The 26626-nt window shown below is 41.1% G+C and overlaps 1 protein-coding gene across 1 annotated transcript in view; it reads left to right on the top strand.

Annotated features, from left to right (window-relative positions):
* The window catches only part of WDR90 (WD repeat domain 90), a 213155-nt gene that overhangs the window by 124743 nt on the left and 61786 nt on the right, over positions 1-26626 (top strand). Inside the window, exons 21-27 of the mRNA XM_053694218.1 lie at positions 1312-1473; positions 2122-2250; positions 18651-18784; positions 19395-19435; positions 19520-19654; positions 19842-20033; positions 20928-21013. Of these exons, the coding sequence (XP_053550193.1) occupies positions 1312-1473; positions 2122-2250; positions 18651-18784; positions 19395-19435; positions 19520-19654; positions 19842-20033; positions 20928-21013 (879 nt within the window). The remainder of the gene's footprint in view (positions 1-1311; positions 1474-2121; positions 2251-18650; positions 18785-19394; positions 19436-19519; positions 19655-19841; positions 20034-20927; positions 21014-26626) is intronic.

Genomic DNA, 26626 nt, shown 5'->3' with positions numbered 1-26626 from the left:
GCAAGAGAACAAAGAAAAAATGATAATAGGAGTAAATTAGAAAGTTGCTTAAAACTGCAGCTCTATCTGAATCATGAAAAAAAAAATTGTCCTAGCCAAGCATTTGAAGGCATAATAAGGTTTTATGCTTCTATCCTCAAACTTGCTTAAGTGACGTGTATGGTGCTGACAGCTATAGTTTAATATCCCTTTAAGTATTTTTTTTTCTTTTAATAAATTGGGCTTAAAGGGACACTGAACCCAAATCTTTTATTTCATGATTCAGACAGAGCATGCAATTTTAAGCAACTTTTTAATTTACTCCTATTATCAATTTTTCTTCGTTCTCTTGCTATCTTTATTTTAAAAGCAGGAATGTAAATGTTAGCAGCCAGCCCATTTTAGGTTCAGCACCATGGATAGTGCTTGCTTATTGGAGTCTTACATTTACCCACCAATAAGCAAGCATAACCCAGGTTCTCAACCAAAAATGGGACGGCTCCTATGCATCATATTCCTGCTTTTTAAATAGAGATAGCAAGAGAGCGAAGAAAAAGTGATAATAGGAGTAAATTAGAAAGTTGCTTAAAATTGCATGCTCTATCTGAATCATGAAAGAATTTTTTTTGGGTTTAGTGTCCCTTTAAGGAATACCATTCAGTTTTACCCTTTCTTCTAGAAGTCTTCATCCAAATATCAAATCCTTAAAGGGACATAATACTCATATGCTAAATCACTTGAAACTGATGCAGTATAACTGTAAAAAGCTGACAGGAAAATATCACCTGAGCATCTCTATGTAAAAAAGGAAGATATTTTACCTCACAATTTCCTCAGCTCAGCAGAGTAAGTTCTGTGTAAAAAGTTATATTCAGCTGCTCCCAGCTGCAGGTAAAAAAATTAAAAAAAATGAAGAAATGAACAGCAGCCAATCAGCATCAGCAGTGCTGAGGTCATGAACTCTTACTGTGATCTCATGAGATTTGACTTAACTCTCATGAGATTTCATAGTAAGCTTCCTTTACCTGATTGGTGAAATAATATGAGAGTGCACGATGCTAGTCCCTTCAGATGTCCCAGGACAAACACACTAAAATGCTGCTTAGAAATCCTTTACAATGGGAGGTGGCTACTGAGGAACTTTTGAGATGTTCAGGTGATATTTTCTAATCAGCTTTTTACAGCTATGCTGCATCACTTTCAAGTGTTTAAACATTTGGGTATTATGGCCCTTTAATACTTTCCATAAAGCTGTTTTATATTTACAGTTGTCACTTTATTTCAGTTTAATTCCTAACTTTTTCCATCTTACCGATTTATCTCCCTCCACAGCTACTGCGTGTAGATGTAAGTATCTTGGATTTAGAAAGCACAAGTTTGGATAGTGCATTGAGCCTAGCATTTTCTCCTCTTCATCCATACCACCTGCTGGTGACCACATCTGGCAATAAGATTCTGTGGCTGGATACAAAGACTGGCCGTCTTGTAAAGGAAGTGAGTAGATCATGTTGAGAATTTAAATACCTCCAAAAGTGTTACATTGTGAGCAAACACAACATAGTCGCTTGCTTTGTGAGATTACGTTTGTCCTCAGGATGAAGCTTCTTTTAGCCAACAAATGTTTTTTCCCCAGAATAGAAGGTTTATAAATGTGTATAATATGTTAACACAGAGCTCGACAAACCCAGGAGCCTTGGGGTCATGGGCTCCTAGAATGTTACCCCTGGCTCCTAACTTTCTTGGTTATTCTCCATATATCTATATAAAAATATGACTGTCCGGCTCCTAAATTGTAAACAGATTTGTCGACCCCTGTAAAACTGACCGATCAAAAAAGAAGACCTGATAAAAGTGAAAATAATAACAATAATTATCATTTTGGCCATCCTGTAACAAATATGCCATTAAATAAAGTTATTCAAGAGAAGCTTCTATTCTGAGTTTGTTCCTGTCCTGTCAGTGTAAGGGTTGGACTTTTCTTACTTAATGCTGCCATGGAACATGACAAAAAATAATTACAGTATATGAATAAATGTTACCTTTATTTTCATAGTTAATGCTATTATGATGTTATTATACTAGTTGCAATCAGCCTGCGTTTTTGAACACTTTAATCGGCTTTTTATATCTTGTTTTTCTTAGATGACACATATACATAAGCAGTACTGCTCCGCTCTAGCTCTCAGTGACAATGGCAGGTATCTTCTTACCGCCGGGGAAAGAGTCCTCAAAGTATGGGATCATCGGATGGCAGAGATTGCTCGTCCTCAGGTATTAAAAAAACAAAGTCTGTGTATTGGTATTTTGTAGTGTCTGAAAGTTTATTACCTTAACAAGGTTGACTTAGGTTTCTTTCATGCAGGTGGTGAGAGTCCACAATCCATTACTCCTGGGAATTACTCCTCCCTACCACTAGGAGGAGGCAAAGATTCCCAAACCCCAAGAGCTCTATAAAAAACCCTCCCACCTCACAGGTACCTCAGTTGCTTCAGTTTACAAAATTTGCATACTTTTACTAAATTCTACCATTTATTTTTTTTTCTAATATATTTTTTATTGAGGTTTTTAAGAGATCATTACATATATTTGTCATGCCACCGTAAAGACATTGTCAAAAAAAGCAGTGCTACATTGCAGCTTAGGCTGTATGCATTTAAGCAAATCAACTGAAACCTCTTTTTTAAGTTTGTTTTAAGTACCTCCTGTATTATCAAGAGGCCACTCTCGGACCCCTATATTATGTAAAGATTTGACAGAGATAAACTAGCTAGCAGTATGGCCTCTCTTGAGCCTGGTGAACGATAAATGAAGGTAAAAGGCTAGTAACTAAAATGAATTAACAGAGTATAAAAAGACTAAAGACTCTCGTCTGTTGGCCCACTATGGATTCAAATTGATGCTGCTCCTAGTGTGTGCAATGAAATATATTTGGAAAGAAAAAGACAGGGACAAATTAAAGCTAAAATTAAACAAACTATCACAAAGCGGCATCTAGAGATAACCGTTACTTCATGGAAAATTTTCAGATACCAGTAAATATAGTTACTTAATTTGGAAGATAGCTCAAGATATAAAAGTAAATGGGTTTGTTTATATTAATACAGTACTGTCTGTTAAAGGGACACTCAGGTTAAATTGAATTTTCATGATTCAGATACAGCATGTAATTTTAAACAACTTTCCAATTTACTTCCATTAAAAAAAATGTGCACAGTCTTTTATATTTACAATTTTTGAGTCACCAGATCCTACTGAGCATGTGCAAGAATTCAGACTATACGTATATGCATTTGTGATTGGCTGATTGCTATCACATGGTACAAGGGGAGTGGAAATATACATAACTTTGAAATTTTTTATAAAAAAATCTACTACTCATTTGAAGTTCAGACTAAGTGCTATTGCATTGTCTTGTTATCTTGCATTTGTTGATTATGCAAATCTAATGTGTTGACTGGTCCTTTAAGTTAGGCTTTAAAGTTACATGGCTTCTACTGCACTTTAGTAGCTATAAGGTCAGTAAAGAATATATACTACCTCACTGGCTAAAGCAACTGTGCTTCACTATCCCGGCCGCAGACAGGGAAACACCAACTGTCTAAAAAGATAATTAATTGTGCAAGGCCGCAGTAAAATATGTGAGGTGTAATAGCCTCAAGCTTAAAATCAGATCAAGCTGTGTTACCAGTACATAGCTACTAAAGTAAGGGAAAACACTAGTGTAAGCAAAATAGGTGTGAGGGCAATATTCAAAACGTCAGCCAGTATAGCTCAACTGTTAGGTTTTAACTTCTCTATGGCATACTTTTAAGTAGAGCTAAGTAAGTACAGTTGAATACTAGTAGTCCTATGAATAAGTTTGAGTTACATTATCTGAAAAGAAAGGCAAACTGGAGTTAGCTGCAAATGTGAAGGAGTGAGCAAAATTCCCCTATTATAAATTTAAGTATCTCAACAACTGTAGTGTGAACTATAGGAATAATTTGTGCCCCAATGCCCTGTAGCATGATCTACTCTAGATTATCAAGTAGTGCTAGTCAAGTTCAGTTCAAGTATTAGCCTATTCCGGTTCTAAGGCTTGTTCCTAGAGTTGTAGATCAATCTCCTAGGTTAATGCTCCAAATGTGTATTCCATACAGACTGCTTGTGCAAGCAATAGAGTCCGGTATCATTCCTTCCTAGAATATGCAGCAGTCTAAGCCTGTGATTTATGCGAGTCATCTATGAGAAGACATTCCATATGCTAAATGGCAATGCTCACCACATGACGTTACTGAAAAACATAGGCTGGTAGTGCGACCTCGATTCAATCTTGCTGTCTCCTACAGTAGTCTTAAAGGTGATTTCAATCGTGGCCTTGTTATAGAAGTTCAGAGTATATATTTGTGAATTAATCACAGCTCAGGAACACGTCCGGCCGTTTCATCAGTTGACTCCGCCCCCAAATTCTACCATTTTGATGTTTTTGCTTCTTCTGAGGCAACTTTTGGTAGTCTCAGCTTGACTTATTTTAGCCTGATTGTTTAAATATATTTTAAATGCTTTTTAAAAAAATGCTCTTTTCTTTCATGTAATTAGCAAGAGTCCATGAGCTAGTGACGTATGGGATATACATTCCTACCAGGAGGGGCAAAGTTTCCCAAACCTCAAAATGCCTATAAATACACCCCTCACCACACCCACAAATCAGTTTTACAAACTTTGCCTCCTATGGAGGTGGTGAAGTAAGTTTGTGCTAGATTCTACGTTGATATGCGCTCCGCAGCAGGTTGGAGCCCGGTTTTCCTCTCAGCGTGCAGTGAATGTCAGAGGGATGTAAGGAGAGTATTGCCTATTTGAATTCAATGATCTCCTTCTACGGGGTCTATTTCATAGGTTCTCTGTTATCGGTCGTAGAGATTCATCTCTTACCTCCCTTTTCAGATCGACGATATACTCTTATATATACCATTACCTCTGCTGATTCTTGTTTCAGTACTGGTTTGGCTTTCTACTACATGTAGATGAGTGTCCTGGGGTAAGTAAGTCTTATTTTCTGTGACACTCTAAGCTATGGTTGGGCACTTTTATATAAAGTTCTAAATATATGTATTCAAACATTTATTTGCCTTGACTCAGGATGTTCAACGTTCCTTATTTCAGACAGTCAGTTTCATATTTGGGATAATGCATATGAATAAATCAATTTTTTTCTTACCTTAAAATTTGACTTTTTTCCCTGTGGGCTGTTAGGCTCGCGGGGGCTGAAAATGCTTCATTTTATTGCGTCATTTTTGGCGTGGACTTTTTTGGCGCAAAATTTTTTTTCTGTTTCCGGCGTCATACGTGTCGCCGGAAGTTGCGTCATTTTTTGACGTTTTTTTGCGCCAAAAGTGTCGGCGTTCCGGATGTGGTGTCATTTTTGGCGCCAAATAATGTGGGCGTCTTTTTTGGCGCTAAAAAAATATGGGCGTCAGTATTGTCTCCACATTATTTAAGTCTCATTATTTATTGCTTCTGGTTGCTAGAAGCTTGTTCACTGGCATTTTTTCCCATTCCTGAAACTGTCATTTAAGGAATTTGATCAATTTTGCTTTATATGTTGTTTTTTCTATTACATATTGCAAGATGTCCCAGATTGACACTGAGTCAGAAGATACTTCTGGAAAAACGCTGCCTGGTGCTGGATCTACCAAAGTTAAGTGTATTTGCTGTAAACTTGTGGTATCTGTTCCTCCAGCTGTTGTTTGTAATGAATGTCATGACAAACTTGTTAATGCAGATAATATTTCCTTTAGTACTGTTACATTACCTGTTGCTGTTCCATCAACATCTAATACTAGTGTTCCTGTTAACATAAGAGATTTTGTGTCTAAATCCATTAAGAAGGCTATGTCTGTTATTCCTCCTTCTAGTAAACGTAAAAGGTCTTTTAAAACTTCTCATTTTTCAGATGAATTTTTAAATGAACATCATCATTCTGATTCTGATAATGGTTCCTCTGGTTCAGAGGATTCTGTCTCAGAGGTTGATGCTGATAAATCTTCATATTTATTTAAAATGGAATTTATTCGTTCCTTACTTAAAGAAGTCTTAATTGCATTAGAAATAGAGGATTCTGGTCCTCTTGATACTAAATCTAAACGTTTAAATAAGGTTTTTAAATCTCCTGTAGTTATTCCAGAAGTTTTTCCTGTCCCTGATGCTATTTCTGAAGTAATCTCCAGGGAATGGAATAATTTGGGTAATTCATTTACTCCTTCTAAACGTTTTAAGCAATTCTATCCTGTGCAATCTGACAGATTAGAATTTTGGGACAAAATCCCTAAAGTTGATGGGGCTATCTCTACTCTTGCTAAACGTACTACTATTCCTACGGCAGATAGTACTTCCTTTAACCCCTTAATGACCGGACCATTTTTCAATTTTCTTACCCTTAATGACAATGGCTATTTTTACATTTCTGCAGTGTTTGTGTTTAGCTGTAATTTTCCTCTTACTCATTTACTGTACCCACACATATTATATACCGTTTTTCTCGCCATTAAATGGACTTTCTAAAGATACCATTATTTTCATCATATCTTATAATTTACTATAAAAAAATATATAAAATATGAGGAAAAAATTGAAAAAAACACACTTTTTCTAACTTTGATCCCCAAAATCTGTTACACATCTACAACCACCAAAAAACACCCATGCTAAATAGTTTCTAAATTTTGTCCTGAATTTAGAAATACCTAATGTTTACATCTTCTTTGCTTTTTTTCCAAGTTATAGGGCCATAAATACAAGTAGCACTTTGCTATTTCCAAACCACTTTTTTTCAAAATTAGCGCTAGTTACATTGGAACACTGATATCTGTCTGGAATCCCTGAATATCCATTGACATGTATATATATTTATTTAGAAGACATCCCAAAGTATTGATCTAGGCCGATTTTGGTATATTTCATGCCACCATTTCACTGCCAAATGCGATCAAATAAAATAAATTGTTTACTTTTTCACAAATTTTTTCACAAACTTTAGGTTTCTCGCTGAATTTATTTACAAACAACTTATGCAATTATGGCATACATGGTTGTAAATACCTTTCTGGGATCCCCTTTGTTCAGAAATAGCAGACATATATGGCTTTGGCGTTGCTTTTTGGTAATTAGAAAGCCGCTAAATGCCGCTGCACACCACGTGTGTATTATGCCCAGCAGTGAAGGGGTTAATTAGAGAGCTTGTAGGGAGCTTTTAGGTTTAATTTTAGTGTAGTGTAGTGTAGTAGACAACCCAAATTATTGATCTAGGCCCATTTTGGTATATTTCATGCCACCATTTCACCGCCAAATACGATCAAATAAAAAAAGATTGTTAAATTTATCACAATTTTAGGTTTCTCACTGAAATTATTTACAAACAGCTTGTGCAATTATGGCACAAATGGTTGTAAATACTTCTCTAGGATCCCCTTTGTTCAGAAATAGCAGACATATATGGCTTTGGCGTTGCTTTTTGGTAATAATAAGGCCGTTAAATGCTGCTGCGCAGCACACTTGTAATATGCCCAGCAGTTAGGGGTTAATTAGGTAGCTTGTAGGGTTAATTTTTAGCTCTATTGTAGAGATCAGCCTCCCACCTGACACATCCCACCCCCTGATCCCCCCTGACCCCCCTCAAACAGCTCTCTTCCCTCCCCCACCTCACAATTGTCACTGCCATCTTAAGTACTGGCAGAAAGTCTGCCAGTACTGAAATAAAAAGCTTTTTTTTTTTTTTTTTTTATACTGTCTGCAGTGATGGATCCCCCCTTACCCCACAACCTCCCTGATCCCCCCATACATTTCTCTAACACTCCCCTGGACCCCTCTACATATATGCCTCCATCTTGGGTACTGGCAGCTGTCTGCCAGTACCCAATTTGCCCCCCAAATTTGTTTTTTTTTTTTAACTTTTTTATGTAAATCATTTGTTTTCTGTAGTGTAGCTGGCCCCCCTCAACAATCTACATCCCTCCCCCAATACAGAGATCAGCATTCATCTGTATTGTTTTTTTTTTTAAAATGCACATTTTGCGTGCGCGCGCGCGCACACGCCACCCCCCGCCCCCCCCCGGCCGCACCAGCCCACAATCGCCGACAAGATCGGTAAGAGAGGCAGCATATTACAACGGCAAACAGTGCCGATGGAAGCTGCTCCCACCCACCAACGTGAACAAATGTTAAGCCATCAATGGCCGATGCAGAGAGGGCCACAGAGTGGCCCTTTCTGCATCGGTGGGCAATATAGGGGATTGCAGTGATGTCTCAATATTGAGACATCACTACAATCCCTTGTAAGCAGCTGGAAGCGATCATGATCGCTCCCAGCACTTCAAAAGGCAGAGGACGTACCAGGTACGTCAATTGTCACTAAGGGGAGTTTTTCCTATGACGTACCTGGTACGTCCTCTGTCATTAAGGGGTTAAGGAACCTTTAGATAGGAAGATTGAATCCTTTCTAAGAAAAGCTTATTTATGTTCAGGTAATCTTCTTAGACCTGCTATATCTTTAGCGGATGTTGCTGCAGCTTCAACTTTTTGGTTAGAAGCTTTAGCGCAACAAGTAACAGATCATAATTCTCATAGCATTGTTAATCTTCTTCAACATGCTAATAACTTTATTTGTGATGCCATCTTTGATATCATTAGAGTTGATGTCAGGTATATGTCTCTAGCTATTTTAGCTAGAAGAGCTTTATGGCTTAAAACTTGGAATGCTGATATGTCTTCTAAGTCAACTTTACTTTCCCTTTCTTTCCAGGGTAATAAATTATTTGGTTCTCAGTTGGATTCTATTATCTCAACTGTTACTGGAGGGAAAGGAACTTTTTTACCACAGGATAAAAGGTCTAAAGGTAAATTTAGGTCTAATAATCGTTTTCGTTCCTTTCGTCACAATAAGGAACAAAAGCCTGATCCTTCACCCACAGGAGCGGTATCAGTTTGGAAACAATCTCCAGTCTGGAATAAATCCAAGCCTTTCAGAAAAGCAAAGCCAGCTCCCAAGTCCACATGAAGGTGCGGCCCTCATTCCAGCCCAGCTGGTAGGGGGCAGATTACGATTTTTCAAAGAAATTTGGATCAATTCAATTCACAATCTTTGGATTCAAAACATTGTGTCAGAAGGGTACAGAATTGGCTTCAAGATAAGGCCTCCTGCAAAGAGATTTTTTCTTTCCCGTGTCCCAGTAAATTCAGCGAAGGCTCAAGCATTTCTGAAATGTGTTTCAGATCTAGAGTTGGCTGGAGTAATTATGCCAGTTCCAGTTCTGGAACAGGGGCTGGGGTTTTATTCAAGTCTCTTCATTGTACCAAAGAAGGAGAATTCCTTCAGACCAGTTCTGGATCTAAAAATATTGAATCATTATGTAAGGATACCATCATTCAAAATGGTAACTATAAGGACTATCCTGCCTTTTGTTCAGCAAGGGCATTATATGTCCACAATAGATTTACAGGATGCATATCTGCATATTCCGATTCATCCAGATCACTTTCAGTTTCTGAGATTCTCTTTCCTAGACAAGCATTACCAGTTTGTGGCTCTGCCGTTTGGCCTAGCAACAGCTCCAAGAATTTTTACAAAGGTTCTCGGTGCCCTTCTGTCTGTAATCAGAGAACAGGGTATTGTGGTATTTCCTTATTTGGACGATATTTTGGTACTTGCTCAGTCTTCACATTTAGCAGAATCTCATTCGAATCGACTTGTGTTGTTTCTTCAAGATCATGGTTGGAGGATCAATTTACCGAAAAGTTCATTGATTCCTCAGACAAGGGTAACCTTTTTAGGTTTCCAGATAGATTCAGCGTCCATGACTCTGTCTTTGACAGACAAGAGACGTCTAAAATTGATCTCAGCTTGTCGAAACCTTCAATCACAATCATTCCCTTCGGTAGCCTTATCCATGGAAATTCTAGGTCTTATGACTGCTGCATCGGACGCGATCCCCTTTGCTCGTTTTCACATGCGACCTCTTCAGCTCTGTATGCTGAACCAGTGGTGCAGGGATTACACAAAGATATCTCAATTAATATCTTTAAAACCGATTGTACGACACTCTCTGACGTGGTGGACAGATCACCATCGTTTAGTTCAGGGGGCTTCTTTTGTTCTTCCGACCTGGACTGTAATTTCAACAGATGCAAGTCTGACAGGTTGGGGAGCTGTTTGGGGGTCTCTGACAGCACAAGGGGTTTGGGAATCTCAGGAGGTGAGATTACCAATCAATATTTTGGAACTCCGTGCAATTTTCAGAGCTCTTCTGTCTTGGCCTCTTCTAAAGAGAGAATCGTTCATTTGTTTTCAGACAGACAATGTCACAACTGTGGCATACATTAATCATCAAGGAGGGACTCACAGTCCTCTGGCCATGAAAGAAGTATCTCGAATTCTGGTATGGGCGGAATCCAGCTCCTGTCTAGTTTCTGCGGTTCATATCCCAGGTATAGACAATTGGGAAGCGGATTATCTCAGTCGCCAAACGTTACATCCGGGCGAATGGTCTCTTCACCCAGAGGTATTTCTTCAGATTGTTCAAATGTGGGGACTTCCAGAAATAGATCTGATGGCCTCTCATCTAAACAAGAAACTTCCCAGGTATCTGTCCAGATCCAGGGATCCTCAAGCGGAAGCAGTGGATGCATTGTCACTTCCTTGGAAGTATCATCCTGCCTATATCTTTCCGCCTCTAGTTCTTCTTCCAAGAGTAATCTCCAAGATTCTGAAGGAATGCTCGTTTGTTCTGCTGGTAGCTCCAGCATGGCCTCACAGGTTTTGGTATGCGGATCTTGTCCGGATGGCCTCTTGCCAACCGTGGACTCTTCCGTTAAGACTAGACCTTCTGTCGCAAGGTCCTTTTTTCCATCAGGATCTCAAATCCTTAAATTTAAAGGTATGGAGATTGAACGCTTGATTCTTAGTCAAAGAGGTTTCTCTGACTCTGTGATTAATACTATGTTACAGGCTCGTAAATCCGTATCTAGGGAGATTTATTATAGAGTCTGGAAGACTTATATTTCTTGGTGTCTTTCTCATCATTTTTCCTGGCATTCTTTTAGAATTCCGAGAATTTTACAGTTTCTTCAGGATGGTTTGGATAAAGGTTTGTCTGCAAGTTCCTTGAAAGGACAAATCTCTGCTCTTTCTGTTCTTTTTCACAGAAAGATTGCTAATCTTCCTGATATTCATTGTTTTGTACAAGCTTTGGTTCGTATAAAACCTGTCATTAAGTCAATTTCTCCTCCTTGGAGTTTGAATTTGGTTCTGGGGGTTCTTCAAGCTCCTCCGTTTGAACCTATGCATTCATTGGACATTAAATTACTTTCTTGGAAAATTTTGTTCCTTTTGGCCATCTCTTCTGCCAGAAGAGTTTCTGAATTATCTGCTCTTTCTTGTGAGTCTCCTTTTCTGATTTTTCATCAGGATAAGGCGGTGTTGCGAACTTCTTTTAAATTTTTTCCTAAGGTTGTGAATTCTAACAACATTAGTAGAGAAATTGTGGTTCCTTCATTATGTCCTAATCCTAAGAATTCTAAGGAGAAATCATTGCATTCTTTGGATGTAGTTAGAGCTTTGAAATATTATGTTGAAGCTACTAAGAATTTCCGAAAGACTTCTAGTCTATTTGTTATCTTTTCCGGTTCTAGGAAAGGTCAGAAGGCCTCTGCCATTTCTTTGGCATCTTGGTTGAAATCTTTAATTCATCATGCTTATGTCGAGTCGGGTAAAACTCCGCCTCAAAGGATTACAGCTCATTCTACTAGGTCAGTCTCTACTTCCTGGGCGTTTAGGAATGAAGCTTCGGTTGATCAGATTTGCAAAGCAGCAACTTGGTCTTCTTTGCATACTTTTACTAAATTCTACCATTTTGATGTGTTTTCTTCTTCTGAAGCAGTTTTTGGTAGAAAAGTACTTCAGGCAGCTGTTTCAGTTTGATTCTTCTGCTTATAATTTCAGTTTTTTTCATTATAAGATTTAAACTTTATTTTGGGTGTGGATTATTTTCAGCGGAATTGGCTGTCTTTATTTTATCCCTCCCTCTCTAGTGACTCTTGCGTGGAAGATCCACATCTTGGGTAGTCATTATCCCATACGTCACTAGCTCATGGACTCTTGCTAATTACATGAAAGAAAACATAATTTATGTAAGAACTTACCTGATAAATTCATTTCTTTCATATTAGCAAGAGTCCATGAGGCCCACCCTTTTTTTGTGGTGGTTATGATTTTTTGTATAAAGCACAATTATTCCAATTCCTTATTTTTTATGCTTTCACACTTTTTTCTTATCACCCCACTTCTTGGCTATGCGTTAAACTGATTTGTGGGTGTGGTGAGGGGTGTATTTATAGGCATTTTGAGGTTTGGGAAACTTTGCCCCTCCTGGTAGGAATGTATATCCCATACGTCACTAGCTCATGGACTCTTGCTAATATGAAAGAAATGAATTTATCAGGTAAGTTCTTACATAAATTATGTTTTTTGGGGTTTTGTGAGGTTGTGGATTTAGTTGTTCAGTGGAATAAAGGTGTTTCTAAATCCCACCCTTTGTTATTACTCGTGTACTCCACAGCTTGGGTATTAGTTTCCAGAAGTAATGGATTGTGTACTCTCACCACCTGTATGAAAGAAAACTTAATTTATGCTTACCTGATAAATTTCTTTCTTTCATGGTGGTGAGAGTCCATGAGACCCCCACCCTATGGTTTTTTGTGTTTTTTTACCGCACATCTTTTCCATCTTAATTGGAGGAGAGTCCACTGCTTCATTCATTACTTGTGGGAATTAAGAACCTGGCCACCAGGAGGAGGCAAAGACACCCCAGCCAAAGGCTTAAATACCTCCCCCACTCCCCTCATCACCCAATCATTCTTTGCCTTTCGTCACAGGGCTTTTGCAACTGTGTGGCCTCTGCAACTTCCTCTTTCTCAACCTGCGTTCGAAGGAGACGAAAGCTGTTTCTTGTAGTCTGGGTCATAGGAGGTGGTGAGTGCCCCAGCCATTGGGATATAAAGGTGCCATTTATTTTTGATCAAGTCCGTAATAAAGGCGCAATCTATGGAGGACTTGTATATGTTAGAGGACACCCCCTCTTTATCCAAACCCATTAACTGTGTATATTGTGAGGAGGTTCCAGTTGAACCGCCTATGCAACTCTGTTCCACATGCTTTGACATTATTGCTATTTCCAAAAAGAATAAGGTATTTAGTACAACTGAGCCGTCTACCTCTGAGGGCTCCCCACCCTGCAAGGTGCGTTCCCTGCAATCATTTCCAATTACACACGCAGTTCCCCAGGGCCTTACTAATCCTCCTCCTTTGGCCTCCAGACTTCACCAATCAATTACTGATGGCAGTTTCTGCGGCCATTAATGTGATGCCTCGCCCTACTAAGTGCATGCGAAAGGTATGGCACTGCTATCCGTCGCTGGATGTCTCTGACACATTATACGCTGAGGAGGACAACTCCCGACTTATCGGAGGATGTTGCTTCTGGGTCGGAATCGGCTACGTCTAGGCCTCCGTCTGCAGAGGAGCCAGATTTCAAATTTAAGATGGAACATTTGCACTTTCTGCTGAAAGAGGTGCTTGCTATGTTGGAGGTTCCGGAACCGAAACTACCGGAGGAACCTTCGATCCCTAAACTGGATAGGGTTTATGAGGACAGGGTAGTGCCCCCGGCCTTCCCGGTTCCAGTCAAAATGGCTAACATTATTAAGAATGAATGTGAGAAACTTGGTTCGTCCTTTTCCCCCTCTTTTTCTTTTAAAAAGCTTTTCCCCGTTCCGGACGTGCAGCTTGAACTGTGGGGAACTGTCCCTAAGGTGAATGGTGCTATCTCCACGCTTGCTAAGAGAATGAATATTCCGCAAGAGTATAGCTCCTCCTTCAAGGAACCCATGGATAAAAAGATGGAGTCCATGCTGCTGAAGATGTTCCAACTCACAGGGTTTGTTTTTCAACCGGCGGCGGCAGTCGCTGCGGTGGCTGGTGCGGCTACCTACTGGTGTAACGCTCTATCAGCTATGGTCGAGGTAGAGACTCCTCTTGATGAAATTCTAGAACGAATCAAGGCCTTAAGAGTGGCGCATTCTGTTCTAGAACGCAGGGCTCTGTGGCTAAAGTCGTGGTCTGCGGTCATGACTTCTAAGTCTCGTTAGCTTTCCCTCCCATTCAAGGGGAAGGTTTTGTTTGGCCCGGGCCTGGATTCTATCATATCTACGGTCACGGGTAACAAGGGTGCCTTCTTGCCTCAGGATAAGAAGTCTAAACCTAAGGGATCTACTTTTCATCCCTTTCGTGTGGACGTCTCAGCGCCAGCAGCCTGCCGCAAAGTCTGAGCAATCCAAGGGATCTTGGAAGCCAGCTTACTCTTAGAACAAGTCCAAGCAGAATAAGAAGCCAGCTGAATCAAAGTCGGCATGAAGGGGCGGCCCCCGGTCCATCTTCGGATCATGTTGGAGGCAGACTATATCTTTTTGCAGAGACCTGGAGAAGAGACATTATAGACCCTTGGGTTCTGGAGGTTGTATCCCAGAGTTACAGGATAGGTTTCAAGTCTTATCCGCCTAGAGGCAGATTCTACCTGTCAAACATATCTTCAAGACTAGAAAAGAGAGACGCCTTCCTGGGGTGTGTGAGGGATCTCTCATCTCTCGGAGTAATCGTCCCAGTCCCTCCGGCAGAAAGAGGCCTGGGGTATTATTCAAACTTTTTCATGGTCCCAAAGAAGGAGAGCACGTTCCGTCCAGTTCTGGACCTAAAGGCCCTAAACAAATTTTTGTCAGTTCCGTCGTTCAAGATGGAGACGATCAGGTCATTTTTGCCCCTGGTTCAAGAGGGGCAATTCATGACGACTATAGACCTGAAAGACCTGAAGGACGCTTACCTTCATGTTCTAATCCACAAGGATCACTTCAGGTTTCTAAGATTCGCCTTCCTGGAACAGCACTTCCAGTTTGTGGCCCTTCCTTTTGGTCTGGCGACTCCCCCAAGAGTCTTCACAAAGGTTCTGGGAGCTCTTCTCGCTGTAGCTAGTATTGTAGTGGCACCTTATTGTAGTATTGCAAGTATTGCAGTGGCACCTTATCTGGACGATATCCTGGTCCAGGCTCCTTCCTACAGTCTTGTGGAGGATCAATTAAGAGCTCTTCTCCTTCGGTCCCATGGGTGGAAGATAAAGAAGGAAAGAGTTCATTGGTCCCCAGCAACAGGGTGGAATTCCTGGGTACGATAATAGATTCTTCAGCCATGAAGATATTTTTGACAGATCAGAGACGCTGCAAGCTTGCGTCCAACTGTCTAGCTCTTCAGACATCCTCCAGGACATCTGTGGCCTGGTGTATGGAGGTGATTGGGCTCATGGTATCCAGCATAGATGTCATTCCATTTGCCAGGTTCCATCTCGGACCTCTTCAGCTGTGCATGTTGAGACAATGGAACAGCGATCATTCAGATCTGTCCCAACAGATATCTCTAGACAGACCGGTGCGGGAGTCCCTATTTTGGTGGACCCGACCGGGGCAGTTGTCTCAGGGGACATCCTCTTTGAGACCATCCTGGGAGATTGTGAGCACAGATGCAAGTCTATTAGGGTGGGGAGCTGTTTGGGGTGCCAGAAGGACACAGGGCAGATGGGCTCGAGAAGAATCGAGTTTACCGATAAATATTTTGTAACTTCTGGGGTCGTCCCGATTCATCAGATTCCAGTCGGACAACATTACCTCGGTGGCTTACGTAAATCAGGGGGGGACGAAAAGCTCCTTAGTTATTAGGGAAGTATCTCGGATTCTGGAGTGGGTGGAGACTCACAATTGTTAGCTCTCAGCGATCCACATTCCGGGTTTGGACAACTGGGAAGAGGATTTTCTGAGCAGACAGACGTTTCATCCAGGGGAATGGTCCCTCCATCCCGAGATGTTTGCAGAAATCTGCAGCAGATGGGGGACGCCAGAGATAGATCTCATGGTGTCCAGACTCATTTGCAAGCTACCCAGATACGGGTCGCAATCTAGGGATCCCCATGCAGAACTGATAGATGCCTTGGTGGTACCCTGGGACTTCAACCTAATTTACATATTTCCACCGCTACCTCTTCTACCACCTCGGGTGGTGGCCCACATCAAGCAGGAGCAAGCTTCGGCTATTCTGAATGCTCCGTTGTGGCCGCAGAGGATGTGGTTTGCTGATCTGATGGCGATGTCGTCATCTCCGCCATGGAAGTTACCTTGTCTCAGGGACCCGCTGGTTCAAGGTCCCTTCCTACATCAAAATCTAGATTCTCTGAGGCTTACTGCGTGGAGATTGGACTAGTCTTAGCCAAGAGAGGATTTTCGGAAAAGATGATTGACACTCTCGTTCAGGCCAGGATGCCGGTCACTCGACGCATCTACCATAAGGTGTGGAGGACCTACTTGTCCTGGTTATGAGGAACGAGGATATCCCTGGCATAAGGTCAGGGTATCCAGGATTTTGGCATTTCTCCAGGACGGTCTGAATAAGGGTCTTGCCACCATTTCCCTAAGGGGACAGATCTCGGCTTTATCTGTACTGTTGCATAAGAAGCTTGCAGAGCTTCCTAACATTCAGTCCTTTGTTCAGGCTCTGGTTAGGATCAGACCTGTCTTCAAGAATCCTTCTCCTCTTTGGAGCTTAAACTTGGTTCTTAAGGTCTTGCAGAGGGCTCCGTTGGAGCCTATGCATGCACTTGTCATTAAGGTTCTTTCATGGAAAGTCCTATTATTACTGGCTATTGCATCGGTGCGCAGAGTCTGAGTTGTCGGCCTTGCAATGTGAGCCTCCCTATTTGTTTTTTCATGCCGATAAGGCTGTTCTTCGCACTGGATTGGGATTCCTTCCCAAGGTGGTGTCGAGTCGTAACATCAATCAGGAAATAGTAGTTCCTTCTTTGTGTCCTAACCCTTCTTCTTCGAAGGAGAGGTTACTTCATAATCTGGACGTGGTTCGGGCGTTAAAGTTTTATCTTCAGGTCACGAATGAGTTCAGGCAGACTTCGTCCTTATTTGTTGTGTATTCAGGGAAGCGCAGGGGACAAAGAGCCTCTGCCACTTCTCTATCTTTTTGGTTGAGGAGTATAATCCGTCTGGCATATGAGACAGCGGGACACAAGTCTCCTCAAAGGATTACGGTTCACTCGACTAGAGCTGTGGCCTCTTCTTGGGCCTTTAAGAATGAGGCTTCTATGGAACAAATTTGTAAGGCGGCCACTTGGTCTTCCTTACATACTTTTGCAAAACTTTATAAATTTGATGTTTTTGCTTCGGTGGAAGCTGCTTTTGGGAGAAAGGTTCTGCAGGCTGTGGTGCTCAGTATAGGGTCCGCCTCCTTTTACGCTCCCATTTTTTTCATTCAGTGTCCTCTAGAGCTTGGGTATTTGTTCCCACAAGTAATGAATGAAGCAGTGGACTCTCCCCCCATTAAGATGGAAAACATAAATTATGCTTACCTGATAATTTCATTTCCATCTGTGGGAGGAGAGTCCACTGCACCCGCCCAATTTCTCTGGTGGGCGGACCTAAATGTATTACTAATCTTTTGGCACCATTTATACCCTGATATTACTCCTACTGTTCCTTGTTCCCTTGACAGAATGACTGGGGAATGAGGGGATTGGAGATGGTATTTAAAGGGACAGTCAAGTCCAAAAAAACTTTTATGATTCAAATAGGGCATGTAATTTTTAAACAACTTTCCAATTTACTTTTATCACCAATTTTGCTTTGTTCTCTTGTTATTCTTAGTTGAAAGCTAAACCTAGGAGGTTCATATGCTAATTTCTTAGACCTTGAAGGCCGCCTGTAATCTAAATGCATTTTTATAGTTTTTCACCACTAGAGGGTTTTAGTTCATGTGTTTCATATAGATAACATTGAGTTCATGCACATGAATTTACCATAGAGTCAGCTCTAATTGGCTAAAATGCAAGTCTGTCAAAAGAACTGAAATAAGGGGGCAGTCTGCTGAGGTTTAGATACAAGATAATTATAGAGGTAAAACGTGTATAATTATAACTCTGTTGGTTATGCAAAACTGGGGAATTGGTAATTTAAGGGATTATCTATCTTTTAAAACAACAAAAATTCTGGTGTTGACTGTCCCTTTAAGCCTTTAGCTGGGGTGTCTTTGCCTCCTCCTGGTGGCCAGATTCTTAATTCCCACAAGTAATGAATGAAGCAGTGGACTCCTCCCACAGATGGAAATGAAATTAACAGGTAAGCATAATTTCTGTTTTTCCCTGCTCCTTTTATTGCTCTTATTGCTTTTTCCTAGCCCATTTTGCTTGGCTATACAATAGAAGTGGCAACTGAGGTACCTGCGAGGTGGGAGGGGTTTCATAGAGCTCTTGGGGTTTGGGAATCTTTGCTTCCTCCTAGTCGTAGAGAAGAGTAATTCTCAGGAGTAAAGGATTGTAGACTCACCACCATGACAGAAATGAATTTATCGGGTAAGCATAAATTGTTTTTTTGTATATTGCACCTAAATGCCTGCATACTGTTCCAAGGTACTTCTATTTATCTCCTGTATTAAATGGACATTCTATGGTAAAAAAAAATACTTACTGTAATCTTCCAAACTACAGTGATTTTGTTTTGACAAAGCATATGAAACACCTTTCTGTTGATCTCTGTCCTTTCAGGCTTTCATTGGTCACTCTGAAGCCATACAGCAAGTGGATTTTTCCCCTGACCAACAGTGTGTTATCAGTGCTGGCGATGTCATTTTTATTTGGGACTTCCTGGCCGCTCCAGATTTTGAAGTTGTTGTTTCAAAGTAAGATTTTGCACAGTATATGTTAGAGAATTCATTTTTAATGGGGTTGGTTTTATTTTTTTAATGTTTTATATTTTTATTTTATTTTTGTAATTTTGATTACATTTTTAAGTTTACAAAAAAAGAAAAACAAAAAAAGTTTCAATACATCAAAGCTTAAATTAGTACAATATTGCCATTCTCAAAAGTTCAAACGTTATTTATCTTAAAGGGACATGAAACCCAAATTTTTTCTTTCACGATTTAGAAAGAGCATACAATTATAAACAACTTTCTAATTTACTTCTATTATCTATTTTGCTTCATTCTCTTGATATTCTTTGCTGAAAAGCATATCTAGATATGCTTAGTAGCTGCTGATTGGTAGCTGCACATAGATGCCTCCTGTGATTGGTTCACCGTGTGCATTGCTATTTCTTCATTAAAGTATATCTAAAGAATGAAGCAAATTAGGTAATAGAAGTAAATTGGAATGTTGTTTAAAATTTTATTCTCTACCTTAATCGTGAAAGAAAATGTTTGGGTATAGTGTCCCTTTAATTAATTATTGTTGTCTATTTTCTCTTCTACTTAATAAGAGTCATTGTTGATATATTTTCTTTTTCCGTAGCACTGCTCCATATCTGCCAGCTGCTCTTCACTCCAGTGCAGGTAAACAGAATTGCTAAGCTTTAACATTACCAAGTCATTGTGGTTATTGCTGGAAATACCTAACATTTATATATTTTTTTTTAGCAGACGCTAGCCTAGAGAATCGGAGAGATTCTACTTTCATCACTAACGGGATGCCACGTGGTACAGCCCCTCGACCATGCATCTCCTCACCACCCTGTCTAGACATTAGCCCTGTGCAGTGTAAGGACCATGCAGGTCAGAATCAAATATATATCTTCTTAATTGTATTATGTTAACAAATTATTACTTAGCAGTGCATGATTGTTCTTGTTAGACAGAGGGCTATTGTTATCTTGAAGAGCCATACCCAAATAATGAATTTCTTTCTGTAACAGGCAGTTAACATTACAGTGCATTCACTTTTTGTCTCTTATATTTGAAGATCTCTTTTCAGAGTCTGATGAGGGAGAACAGGCGATGGATAAAATTATGGAGGATCATTGTACAGAGGAGATGGGTAGAGGGGGTGCTGTAGCTAGCGATGGAAACTCCTCTCTTGTCATCATAGAATGTCAGTCTAACAGAAATCAACTTCCTTTGGTCATCAAGGGGGGCAGCACTGGTCAAGGAGAAGGTATTTTGTCCTGATACAGTTAGTATAAAAGGCTTTTTTACCTTTTAATATTCAATGCAAGTGTGATCTTTCAGCATATTAATCCCTTGTGCTAAATAGACGTACTGTGTTGACGTAGTACCTACAGAGGCGCATGCTGCGTTCCCTACTATTGCGCTCCCTTTACTATATAAAGCCAGATTACTGATACAGACGTTGTCGCTGTGTATCTGTTGCAATGGTGCCGTGGGAGGGAAAAAGTGAGGCGGGTTGGGTCACCCATCACTGGAGGGGACACTTGAGGGGAAGGAAAGGGAGGGTTCCCTACGCTACAGAAAATAAATGATTAGGAGAAAGGGAGGGATGGGTCCCTAAATGGCAAAGGGCATTATGAGTAGCTTAGAGTGGGGAATTCAAAGTTAGGCGCAATGTGAGCGCAACCTCACGATTGCATTGCCTGGAGCCTTGCGCTCACAAGAGCACGCTTCCATAGGAGCCTCGTTCTCATGCTGTGAGACACGGCAAAGCACTTAGCACAGCGCAGGGGGTAATTCGCACTGCGTTGGGTAGCAAATTAAAAATATTTATGTATATGAATATACTGTATATACATATATATATTTAAAGTTAAAACTCAGTCCCCATAGACCGCAATGTAAAGGCACTTTTCTAACACCCCACATCCCCTCACTTTAACCTCTGGTTAATTGCGCTAAGTGCTCCCGCGAACTCGCTGGAGCATTAACCAGCCACTTGTAATGGCTGGTTATTTAACGTGTGCACATAATCGGGCATATTTTCCCCTTTACGGGCGCACTTTAAAATAATATATGATTTCCTGTGTAATTCTTTACATATTTATATTATTAATCCTTCTTTTTTTTTTTTTTTTTTTTTTCTTCATCTTCTCCGCAGTGAAGGAAAAATTTGCCAAGACAGCCATGCGTCCTGACTCCTACACACATTTTAACACTCGGTTTAAAACATCCTGCTTAGCCAAGGTAAGGGACTCTCATTCTAATCTCTTGCTATTTCTTGGTAACCTCCACATCTGTTTAAGAAAAAAGGCTATAGACAACCATTTGAGTTACCATAATACTTTGATTGGGCTAAGTACAACCAGTGCACTATTTTAGGATCCCTCTGTCTCTTCCTCTGCCATGGTGTAAAAAGCTTAAAGGGACGCGAAACCCTAAAAATAACTTTGCAATTTACTTTCATTATCTTATTAGCTTCATTCTCTTGGTATCACTTTTTGAAGATGCAGCAATGCACTACTGGCGACTAGATGAAAGCATTGGGTGAACCAATTACGAGGCATATATGTACAGCCACTAATCAATAGCTCCTGTGCCTACTTAGGTATACTTTTCAACAAAGGATACCAGAAGGTGCAACCACCAATTGCCAGCTAGCTCCCATTAGTGGATTGCCACCCTGAGCCTATCAAGGTATTCTCTTCAACTAAAATAACCAAGAGAACGAAGCAAATTGGAAAATAGAAAGTTGTTGGAAATTACATGTTCTATCAGTCATGAAATATTAATGTAGACTTTAATATCATGTTCAGAATTAAAGCCTTAAAGAACCTACATTTTAAATATACAATAAATCTACTATCTTAAAAAAAAATTCTGTTTATTGCCACACCTCAGGGTAATTATATCACCTCTGTAGCATTCCATTTTGAACTTTTTATTTTGTGAAAGTTGATAAAATGGTGCCAGAGAGCTGTCTCCAAGCCCATTCGATTTGTTTTCCAGTTGGCGGCAGTCCTAGTTTGCACCTCTTTTTTCTTCTTAAATGGAAAGAGTCCACAGCTGCATTCATTACTTTTGGGAAATAAGAACCAGGAAGAGGCAAAGACACCCCAGCCAAAGGTTTAAATACTCCTCCCACTTCCCTCATCCCCCAGTCATTCTTTGCCTTTCTTCCCAGGAGGTTGGCAGAGAAGTGTCAGAAGTTTTTTTTTTTTATTATTATTTTATTTTTTCTATATTAATGTTTCTTATGGAGGGTGCTACTCTTCGACAAGAAACAGGAGTTTTAAGTAGTCCTGTCAGTCTCTCATGTGAGGGCTTGGGCGAAAGTGAGAGTCCGGAGTTGCAGCGGGAGCTTCCCCTGCGATACCATCCCGACTCGTATTCACAGCTCCCTTCAGCACTTGGCGTTGTCGAACTTCACTTCGCTACCTGCTGTCTTCTCTCAAGTCCATTGTGGAGGCGATGCTACTATTCGTCACACTTGAAGGGCCGTGTTCGTGTTCCACGGCGTGGATTCCGGTAAGATCGTTTCATTTACCTTCTCTGATTGCACGCATTTGTTAGGTAAAATTCAGGGTCTCAGTGGGACTCCTTTAGTATCTTGGAATCAAGGGTTAATATCTCCTGAGGGGGATTATTGAACAGCGGGGTTTGTTAATCATGTTTTTATTAGGTGATTTAACCTGCTTTTGTGTAGTGTTTTTCTGGCTCTCGGCTTGGAACATATTGCAGTTGGGCACGCTTTTTCTTTTTTGACTGTACGGTTCACCTGGTGACCGGGCGTTTTTACGTCCGTGTCTCCCATTTACACATTCCTGTCTGTGGGGCGTCTGAGCAATAGTCTGCTGCGGTCTGGTTCTCAAGAGGTGGTGAGTGCCCCAGTCATTGGGGGTGTCTGGTGCCGTTTCTATTTTGTTTTTATAGTCCGATTTTAGGTATCCAACTATGGAGGATACTAAGGTTGAATCGGGTCAACTTTCTGGCTCAGACTCCTCGTCCTGTGATAAGTGTGAATCGGACCCTTGGACACAGGTCCATCAGTTATTTTCCTCAGGCCGTTCTAGAGCTCCTTGTTCCTTGCTGAGCCTTCTGCCTCGGGGGACCCTGTCCTTCGGGAGGCAAGTTCCCTACCGCTCCCTTCTAATACTACACATGCGGGTAAGCCAAGTTATGTCTTTCCCTCCTCGGATGGGAGTCTGTCCCCCCCCCCCCCCCCCCGAGGTGGTGGTGCATTTTTGCTTCTACATCCTTTTGATACTGGCTCGACTGCAGATTCCAGATGTTTGTTTGCGATTGTGCTTGTGCACGATTATCCCGGGTCTCTCGGCCCTGGGAGGACATATGCAGATCCCTGAGGGAGTAACCTTTCCAGAGTGCTGTGTTTTTCGTTACAGGCGGGCTCGCCTTAGTGTCTTCCTCAGACACGTTTTCAGGTTACTGGGGGACCCTACTCTTATGGGTTATGGGACTCGGTAGCTTTTTATTCGAATGACACAACCTTGTTAGACGTGGGGGGATGATATATCTCTAAGTCTTGTTATCGAGATCCTTCCCAGTTTTGTAGAACAGGTTTTCCGTTAGGTGGGTCCTGCTGGCCTTCTGTTCATTTTTTGGGTGTTAACCGTCGGGTTGCCTGTTGTTTTAATTTATGTCCGGTAGGATTATTTTTTGTTTTCCTTATAATAGTTCCTGTGGGAACTTTTTTTTCTGGGATCGATACTCGTGGTTTTGCTTCTATTGAAGTTGTTAGGAACACGTTACTTCAATGTTAATCTTTTAAATATTTTCTTCCTCTCTCTGAGAGTAGAATTAGTCTGCTTGGTAGTGGTAACCCTGTTGCGGGCTGGCCCTGCTTGGATTCAGTTCTGCTGTTGCGCAACTTTTTCAGACACATGGTGGCTATCGGCCTAGCAGGGCTGGTAGGGGTGCCAATTTCTCACAATAATTTTTGTGTTATTTTGCTTCTAGTTAAGCATTTACCAGCGCTCTCGGGTCCGAGTGGTTCTTGGGAGTGTTTCGGTTTTTTATAACCATCTCTCGGGGGACAGGTCAGCGAAATTGCTGCGTCTCTCTCCATTGTTCTCGCCTTTTGGGAGCCGGAGTATTCCTTCTACGTGGTGCGAAGGATAGAGGCCCTAGCGCATTTTTGTCCGCACGTCAGGGTGGTTTTTAGCCATTTTGAAGGCTTTGGAATTTGTCCTTTTGTGACTTGTTCCATTGGGGGTCTCTGGTTTCGCGACCTTCTTGGACTATCTCTGTTTCTCCTTGGGGACGGGTCACCTTCTGGGATCTGGTTTCCCTTCTAGCTGTTGGCCGATGTTGAGACTTTAGGTGGTTGGCTCATGAGTTTTCTTTGGATCTCGTGCCTTCTTGAGTGTCTCTAGATGGAGTAGCTGTGTCTCTTCTTTCGCTTTTGTGGGTCGGCCTTCTGTTACCTTGTTTCCCTGCTCAGATCTGCCGTTGCTTGGGCTGGTCCGGTTGCGGGTGCGATCTAAGATCGGTTGTTCGTTCGCAGGTTTGGGCCACTGGACTTCGTTTGGTCTGGCGCCTTAGTTTGCCTGGTGGGTGCCCTCTGTCTGGGAGGGTGGGCAATTTGTTTTTTACCTTGTCAGCGGTTTACCTTGCGGAGGTCTCGGATTTGTACGAAGGATGGTGAGTTTCTGGACTCAGACAATTTTTACTGGGTTTCCTACACTCTCTTCATTACTAATTTTTTTCTGAGTTCAGATGTCGAGGACTTGGTTCTCGGCTGTCATTTTGTGATGCTTCTGTACGATCCTTAGGCTCTTATGGTCTACAGGAGATTGTTCCTTTAGTGGATCTTTATACCTATTGGGTATACTGTTGGCTTCCCTTGTCCTTTTCTTTTTGGGGGATTTGGGTATTTGTACTAGTACAGGAAGTGTGGGACTGCCTATGGGGCGACGGTCCTTTTGGTGGAGTGTTGGTTCACTGAGTCTGTTTGGGTTCTCTGGTTGGTCTTCGGACTGGCTATGAGTCTGTGTCCTCGGGGGCCATTTTCACTCTTAATTTTCTGCCCGGCTCTGAAGAAGCGGGGTTTGGGATGGTTTGTGTTTTTCTGGCTTGGTGCTCTCAGAATGGGCCGCCTATTGTACCCTCCCGTTTTGGCATTCAGTGTCCTCTATAGCTTGGGTATTGTTTTCCCAAAAGTAATGAATGCAGCTGTGGACTCTTTCCATTTAAGAAGAAAAACATAAATTATGCTTACCTGATAATTTTCTTCTGATGGAGAGAGTCCACAGCTCCCCACCCGTAATTTTATGTGGGGCGTCCTTATTTTATTCTTCTGGCACCTTTCACCCTGATATTTCTTCTACTGTTCCTTGTTCCTCAGCAGAATGACTGGGGGATGAGGGAAGTGGGTGGAGTATTCAAGCCTTTGGCTGGGGTGTCTTTGCCTCCTCGTGGTGGCCAGGTTATTATTTCCCAAAAGTAATAAATGCAGCTGTGGACTCTTTCTATCAGAAGAAAAGAAAATTATCAGGTAAGCATAATTTAGGTTTTCTCTACTTTTTCTATCTGTTTCTCCCATTTCTGGGCTATACGATAGACTGTGAGGTACAGGGAAGTGGGAGGGATTAAAAACTCTTGGTATAGGGTGTCTTTGCCTCCTCCTGGTGGCCAGAATTCCCAACAGTAAAGAATCGTGGACACTCACCACCAAGAAAGAAATTAATTTATCAGATAAGCATAAATTTTATATTTCTCTTGTTAAGTGTATCCAGTCCACGGATCATCCATTACTTGTGGGATATTCTCCTTCCCAACAGGAAGTTGCAAGAGGATCACCCACAGCAGAGCTGCTATATAGCTCCTCCCCTCACTGCCATATCCAGTCATTCTCTTGCAACTCTCAACTAAGATGGAGGTCGTAAGAGGACTGTGGTGTTTTATACTTAGTTTATTTCTTCAATCAAAAGTTTGTTATTTTTAAATGGTAACGGAGTGTACTGTTTATCTCAGGCAGTATTTAAAAGAAGAATCTGCCTGCGTTTTCTATGATCTTAGCAGAAGTAACTAAGATCCTTTGCTGTTCTCACATATTCTGAGGAGTGAGGTAACTTCAGAGGGGGAATAGCGTGCAGGTTTTCCTGTAATAATGTATGTGCAGTTAAAATATTTTTCTAGGGATGGAATTTGCTAGAAAATGCTGCTGATACCGAAGTAATGTAAGTAAAGCCTTAAATGCAGTGATAGCGACTGGTATCAGGCTTATTAATAGAGATACATACTCTTATAAAAGTGTATTTTAAAACGTTTGCTGGCATGTTTAATCGTTTTTTACATATGTTTGGTGATAAAACTTATTGGGGCCTAGTTTTTTCCACATGGCTGGCTTGAATTTTGCCTAGAAACAGTTCTCTGAGGCTTCCCGCTGTTGTAATATGAGTGGGAGGGGCCTATTTTAGCGTTTTTTTTGCACAGCAAAAATTACAGACACAGACATCCAGCTTCTTCCTGCATGATCTAGGACTTCTCTGAAGGGCTCAAAAGGCTTTAAAAGTCGTATTGAGGGAGGTAAAAAGCCACAGTAGAGCTGTGGCAGTTGTTGTGACTGTTTAAAAAACGTTTTTGTCATTTGTTATTCCGTTTTTGGTATTAAGGGGTTAATCATCCATTTGCAAGTGGGTGCAATGCTCTGCTAACTTATTACATACACTGTAAAAATTTCGTTAGTGTAACTGCATTTTTTCACTGTTATTTCAAAATTTGGGAAAATTTGTGTTTCTTAAAGGCGCAGTAACGTTTTTTATATTGCTTGTAAACTTGTTTTAAAGTGTTTTCCAAGCTTGCTAGTCTCATTGCTAGTCTGTTTAAACATGTCTGACA

The sequence above is a fragment of the Bombina bombina genome, chromosome 11 (genome assembly GCF_027579735.1).
Source record: "Bombina bombina isolate aBomBom1 chromosome 11, aBomBom1.pri, whole genome shotgun sequence".
NCBI lineage: Eukaryota > Metazoa > Chordata > Amphibia > Anura > Bombinatoridae > Bombina > Bombina bombina.
The sequence above is the reverse complement of the archived record's forward strand: the minus strand, read 5'-3'. Positions and strand labels throughout refer to the sequence as shown.